Below are 7,006 nucleotides of genomic sequence, written 5' to 3'. Positions count from 1 at the left end.
CCGACACCGGCCCCAGCGCGCTGCTCCGCGCGGTCGGTTTCGGCGCCGCCCGCGGCGGCGGCCAGGGAACTAGCAGGGGCGCCGACGGGGCAGCAGAAGCCACGTCGTCGTCGCACGCGGCGCACTTCCATGACCTCATCATGAACTCTCTCGCGGGAGGCGGCGGCTTCTCCTTCGGCGCCGCAGGTTTCGGGGCCATGGACGACGACGGCAACCTGAGCACGCAGGACTTCCTCGGCGTCGGCGGCGCACCGGACCCGGCCCAGATGAATTACCACGCTCTGGTCGCGACCGGGGGAATTAATGAACAACGACAACAAAACAAGAAGATGGAGCCAAAGAAGAGATCGACGGGCATGCCGTGAAAGCGAGAGCATTCGCGCGCGTGGAAGGTAAGCTATCTATAGTGACAGCGAGGAACCGGACATCGGGGAGATAATGGAGTGAACTTAATCTAGTTAACCTTGGTTTCCTTTAATTTCTGTGTCTGACGGCGCCATGCCATGGCCAGGGCTGCACATGCGGCGGCTAGCTTAATAATCTTGCTTGCTATTTCGGTACAATTCCGTGGAGTTCTACTATTCCCAATCGCTTAGATTTGGGCTGGTGGCCTGTCTGTCTCCCCTGATGCCAAGCTCATCAGATCATGTGGAGGCCGGTGACCGGGCCTGAACCTAAGCAGCAGGATGCTTTGGACGTTTACTGCTTGTTGTCTCGTGCTCTTTCTGGATACGCCGCTGCTCTCCCCTCCTCGCTTGGTGACTGATGATGATAACGATGCTGTGGCCGGCGGTGGCTATATTCCATGCTAGCTGTGGTTTCTCCTCCTCCGGGTCGTGCCGCTTTCAATTCGAAATCGAAAGGGTCCGGTCCAGTCCGGCGCCGTGCAGCGGGGATGTGCAGAAGCGTCGTGTGCGTCGTCAACCGTCCATCAGGCAGGACACGCACCGCAGCAATGGGCAATCTGGCCGCTTGAGAGACCTGTGGGCCCCACGCGCCCCCGTGGGCCGCGCGACCCCCCACCTGCTGCCTCTCTCCTCTCTCCTCCGCTCCACTGCACGGCGCAGCAGTGCAGCAGCATATATTGGCGAGAGAGAGGCAGGCAGGCAGCGCTCCCAACCACTCCCACCACTGTTCCTCCCCTCTCTCTCTCGAGCTGGGAGATATCCTAAACTCCAAAGCGCAGGAGCGGAGGGGAAAGCAACAAGCGGTAGGGCTCAACTCCTCCCCCCTCTCCTCGCGTAAATTCCTCGGCGTTTTCTCTCGGTTCATCATCTTGCGGGCGCTGTTTTTAATCGATTCCTGTGTGGAGGTCTAGCTGCAGGCGTTCCCCTTTGTTGTTTCCGAGCGTTTGTTGGTTGGTTTACCTTCCGGGAGAGCCGCCATCTGCAGCTCTCTGATTCCAAGCGCGGTTGCCTGCTAGCCCAGAGTTGCCTTTCCCCAATCTCTCTTTCTCTACCTGTTCCTCGTTTGAGCTCTTATTGGCACGGGTTCTGGTTTCTTCCTTGCCTTGTTGCGTGTGCGTGCGAGTGCAACTCGTTTGTCATCTCCCTCGATCGCCTTGTTCGTTTGCACGGGGAAGGGATGGGGGTTTGTTTGGGTTGGTGTAGTGTTGTCCTGTGGCGCACGTAGGCACAGACGATAGATTTATCGATCCGTTGTTGCTAGCTCACAGCTAAATCTGGTCATATTTATCTCTCCATCTCACGCGGCTGCTGTCTTCTCTATTCTTGTTCTCTTGTTGCTCCGCTCTTTGTCCAGATCAGAAGACGCCGGGAGCGAAAGGCAGCTAGATACGCACGGCGCCTGCCATGTCGCCTCTCCGTGACCTGGACTGCTGGTCGTCGGTCACCTGAGAGTAGAGCCCGACGAGGGGGAGCTAGCTGCCAGTTTGCGCACCTGCTGCTGAGTGAGTCAAAGGGGGCAAGAGAAGAAGGAAGCTTGTGCTGTTTGTTTTCTCCCGATGGCGGCCGCCTCGTCCGCGCCCTTCTTCGGGCTCGGCGACACGCAGATGCAGCCCTCTCTGCAGCAAAACTCCTCCGCGGCAGCAGCCGCTCCCGGCGCCGCCGCCGCCGCCGCGCCGCCGAAGAAGAAGAGGAACCAGCCCGGCAATCCAAGCAAGTCCCCTAACTAACCCTACTAGCTACTATCTAGTATCTACCACTCATCTCTGATGATTGATATAGAGATCATCAGATGCATGCATGGTTTTGTTAATTAATTTCATGTGCCCGGCCGCGCGCAGACCCCGACGCGGAGGTGATCGCGCTGTCGCCGCGGACGCTGCTGGCGACGAACCGGTTCGTGTGCGAGGTGTGCAACAAGGGGTTCCAGCGGGAGCAGAACCTGCAGCTCCACCGGCGCGGGCACAACCTCCCCTGGAAGCTGAAGCAGAAGAACCCCAAGGAGGCCCGGCGGCGGGTGTACCTGTGCCCGGAGCCGACGTGCGTGCACCACGACCCGTCCCGGGCGCTGGGCGACCTCACGGGCATCAAGAAGCACTACTGCCGCAAGCACGGCGAGAAGAAGTGGAAGTGTGACAAGTGCAACAAGCGCTACGCCGTGCAGTCCGACTGGAAGGCGCACTCCAAGACCTGCGGCACGCGCGAGTACCGCTGCGACTGCGGCACGCTCTTCTCAAGGTCCGTCGTTTGTTCCTCGATGCGTCGACAAGATCGGTTTCTTTCGACTTTCTCTCCTAGCTATCTATAGGTTGTTTGCCGTTTCTTCATTCATTCGTTCCCCCCATTTCTTTATGGGTTGAATGATTGTGCCATGATGAAACGGTCCGTTGATGATGAGGAGTGAGCTAGGGTTGTGGCTGTCAGTTGCAGCGAAGGTGCGCGCGCGTTGCTTGCCCTACTGGTGTTGGTGTAGGCCGGGAGGGATTCCTGGGCCGGCGGGCTGCTGGAGATAGAGAGAGGAGAGAGAGAGGTCAGGTCAGAGGAGAGAGTGTGCGAGAGAGAGCGCAAGCAAAGCTCCCACCACGTGAATTGCTCGTCGGGAGGGGACTGGAGATATGAGCGCAGCACAACTCCTGACATGGGCCGTGTTTAGATAGGACGTAAAAAAAAATTTGACGGAATTTTGCTAATTTGAAGTACTAAATGAAATCTATATATTTACAAAAAATTTTACACAGATGGGTTGTAAATCGCGAGACAAATCTAATGATGCTGATTAATTCATAATTAATCTATAATTAGCAGATGATTACTGTAGCATCGCTGTTGCACATCATGGATTAAGTAGGCTCATTAAATTCGTCTCGCGATTTACAGTCCATCCATGCAAAAAGTTTTGTAAATAGACTTCATTTAATACTCTATACATGTGTTAAAATATTCAATGTGATGTTTTTTTTGTGTTTACGGAGTTAACGGGTAAAAATCTAAACAGTGCCAGTGCCATTGCCATGGTCATTTTGAGGGCCGCAGCAGTTTCTCTCCTTTTTCACATCGGAATCCACGCCCTGCTGCCTCTCTCTCTCTCTCTCCTTCAGAGGCCTGCATCCCTATACCTGTTCACGTGACGGCATTGCCCTTCCGCAAGCAGCCACGCGGCCAGCAGGCTTCCTTCCTTCTCGTGGGAATTGGGATATGCATGGAACGGGGGCACGCACGCGCTCTGCGGGGGTGCCGGCTGGCTCCGCTTAATCTCGGCTCACAGTCCTGTATTTTCTGTACTGCTGCTGGTGTATGTACGTGCATCATCCTGTTTCTCTTGGTGTGTAGCGCATGGCATAGCTAGCTGCGTTGGCATCAAATGGCTGGACTGATCTCTGCATGTGTTAAGCCTTGAGAAAATCTTGCATGGGCGCTGATGATTTTCTCATTCAATTCTGTGAAATTCAAGCACGTTTTGGATTGCAAGTACAGTTTGTATTCACCAGGACGTTGTGTTGGCAGAGGTGTTTGCTCACTGTACATGCAGCGTTCGTTGCTCCAGCAATTGTTTGCTTGAGAGTAGTCAGCATTTGACTCACTAATTAAATGTAGCAGCACGCATGCACAGTACATATATTCTGCTCCATAAATAAGTATAGCTTCCTGCCACTTGTAAAATTGTCACTTCATAAATACTGCATACCAGAGCAATGTTAATATATAGCTGGCTAGTATATGCATATGTATATGTATAGTTACCATGTCATCTAGAGCCATCATTTGTAATCACTGGCATGATGGGTTGGCATTAGGTTGGTCATCTTCTCTCTTTCTCTTTCATCTGCATTTACAATGTTTGTTTGTAGTTTGTATGTAGAATCTCGCTCTTGCATGGGAGCACGGTTAATAATACAGCCAGTTGCTGGCTGTTTGAATTTTACCTGCCTATCTCTTAGCCCACTCGTACAGTAGTTAACTCTTCACCATTAATACATGGCCCACTCGTCTTTCTCACAAAGTTTTCTTTGTTCTTGTGTCGAAGCTGGATGTAAGCTCGCTCCTCCACTTCAACATTCAGCATGCTTGCAGCCTGTTATAATACTTGCTCTGAGAGCCCGCTTCCCTTGTTTTCCCTTGACTCTCCTCCACATAGCCAAAAGTGCCATGTAGGCAGACAATGAGCCCCTTACTATACTTGTTCCTATATATACGCAGAGGGTAGCCTGGCTTCCTGCTAGAAAAAAAAGGAAAATGGTCAGGTAGATATTAAGGGGGACTCGTATAGAGTAGCTTATTTTTTACACATTCAAGATTTTTGTGTATGTATCGCAATTTACTGAAAAGGTTGTGATGATGGGTTGCTTATTTCTACTACCAGTACTCTCTAGCATGAAACTCTGATCTGTTTTTTAGCTTTATGCATAAAGGAGAGAATCTGAATCAAATTCTTAGTGGCTCCCATCGCTGGACAAAGATATATATATATATATATATATTGTTCTGCTTGTTGCATGATTTTACTGCTTGGATGTATACGGTATACCCATTTATATTTCTCAATGCTAACAATTAACGAACATGGTATATTTTGTGCACCATTGGATGTTGCCACTTGCCTAGAGCAAAAACATTTATTTGTAAGCTTATACCAAAACAAATAAAAAATCCACTGCAGGAGGGACAGCTTCATCACCCACCGTGCTTTCTGCGACGCGCTGGCTCGTGAGAGCGCGCAGATGCCGCCATTGGGCGCCGGCCTCTACGTCGGCTCCGGCAGCATGAGCCTCGGGCTCTCCGGCGCCGCCGCCCAGATGCATGGCTTCGGGGACCAAGCCGGCCAGTCCTCTTCAGCAGCGGCGGCCGCTCAATTCGACCACATCATGCCACCGTCCTCGGGCCCCTCTTTGTTCCGTTCTCAGGTGTCGGCGGCCTCGTCGTCGTCTTTCTTCCTCGGCGGCGGCGCTCCTCCTCCCGCCCCGGACTTCTCCGATGACCCCCAGGGCGGTCAGGGCTCGTCTCTGCTCCACAGCAAGTCGCCCTTCCAAGGCCTGATGCAACTCCCCGAGCAGCAGCGCCAGCCGGGCAGCAGCAACGCCAACGGCAACCTCTTGAACCTCGGGTTCTTCTCCGGCAACGGCGGCGGCTCGGCCGGCGGCCAGGACGCGCGCCTTGTCGTCCAAGACCAATTCAACGGCGGCGGCGGCGGCGGCGGCAACGCCGATCACGGCAGCGTGATGGCGTCCATGGGCAGCCACCTCAGCTGCGGCAGCTTCCCCTCTTCGCTGTACAACTCATCTCCATCGGCCGGCCTGGCGCAGAACTCGGCGACGGCGCTGCTGATGAAGGCGGCCCAGATGGGCTCGACGTCGAGCGCCCAGAACGGCCCCAGCGCGCTGCTCCGCGCCGCCGGCTTCAGCGCCGCCAGCGGCCAGGGCACTACTAGCAGGGCCTGCGGAGAAGGGACGTCGCACGAGGCGCACTTCCATGACCTCATCATGAACTCTCTGGCGGGAGGCGGCGGCGGCGGCTTCTCCGGCGGTGCAGGGTTCGGCGCCGTGGACGACGGCAAGCTGAGCACGAGGGACTTCCTCGGCGTCGGCAGGGGCGCCATGGCGCCGCCCGGGCTCCACATCGGCGCACTGGACCCGGCCCAGATGAAGTGATCGATGTGATGATAGGATCAGGGAAAGAACAACAAGAACAAAACAAGGAGAAGAGGCAACAACCAAGAAGTCAATAAACAGACGGCGGGCGCGTGCACGTGAAACCGAGCTTTTCGCGTGCATATGGAAGGTGAGCTAATGAGGGATTGATCGGAGAGACCAAGTGAACTCAATCTAGTTTTGTTTTTCTCAAATTTCTGTGTTGTTGATGATGGTGCCATGACAAGGCTAGGGGCTAGCTTCATGCAACTTAATTTTGCTATTCCGGTACAATTTCGTGGAGTTTTTCCCCAATTGCTTAATTAAACCTTTGGCTGGAGATGAATTAATTGTATGTGGTCTCCCCTGATGTGAAGTTCATCATGTGGAGGCCGGATGTGTTTGGACGTTTACTGCTTGTTGCGTCGTGCTCCCCCTGGATACGCTAGCTGCTCCCGTGGCACTGCACGTACGGTGATGATGATGATGATGATGGTGTTTGGTGTGGTGATATTTCATGTTGGTTTCTTCTCTGGGTCGCGCTGCTTTCAAAGTTGAAAGGGGCCCGGCTGTGCAGGATGCCGAAGCAAGGCGTTTAACTGTGGGCTTGGCTAGGTCGATCAGGACGGCGCAGGAAGCTACGACAAGCAGATCGACCAAAGCACGCATCCCGGTGCCGGCTGATGCTTGACTTCTTGCTGCGCCCCTGCATCAGTTTTCTCTCTCGAGTCTCACACAAGAGGGAAGGATTTACTCCGTACTCCAGTACAAGTATAGTAGGGCACATCGAAAGGTTGCTAGGGAACATTTGGAAGTAGCCGGATGCTACACAACAAAAAAGGGTGAAGGGTCTGACGAAGGATTGGGCACGTGAAGAGAGAGAGAGAGAGATGTGCATGCAAGTCTGCGCATTTCCAACGTGCTACTGTTGCCCACACGGCGGCTTTCAATTGGAAACTGTTTGTGGCAATTGGGTAT

The 7,006-nt window shown here is 53.9% G+C and overlaps 1 protein-coding gene across 2 annotated transcripts; it reads left to right on the top strand.

Moving 5' to 3' along the window:
- Positions 1-1,053: 1,053 nt before the first annotated feature.
- Positions 1,054-6,398, top strand: LOC120686626 (protein indeterminate-domain 5, chloroplastic-like). 2 transcript variants are annotated; one of them, XM_039968839.1, is made up of 4 exons: positions 1,054-1,210; positions 1,762-2,117; positions 2,246-2,642; positions 5,062-6,398. In XM_039968839.1, the coding sequence occupies exons 2-4, from the start codon at positions 1,964-1,966 to the stop codon at positions 6,047-6,049; spliced, it is 1,539 nt and encodes a 512-aa protein (XP_039824773.1). In that variant the 5' UTR covers positions 1,054-1,210; positions 1,762-1,963; the 3' UTR covers positions 6,050-6,398. The 2 variants fall into 2 exon arrangements, with proteins under 2 accessions (XP_039824773.1, XP_039824779.1); XM_039968845.1 differs by having other exon boundaries at positions 1,074-1,210; positions 1,767-2,117.
- Positions 6,399-7,006: the final 608 nt, after the last annotated feature.

This window comes from Panicum virgatum, chromosome 2K, assembly GCF_016808335.1.
Source record: "Panicum virgatum strain AP13 chromosome 2K, P.virgatum_v5, whole genome shotgun sequence".
Taxonomy (NCBI): Eukaryota; Viridiplantae; Streptophyta; class Magnoliopsida; order Poales; family Poaceae; genus Panicum; species Panicum virgatum.
Note: the sequence above shows the minus strand (reverse complement) of the source record. Positions and strands in the feature narration are given on the sequence as shown.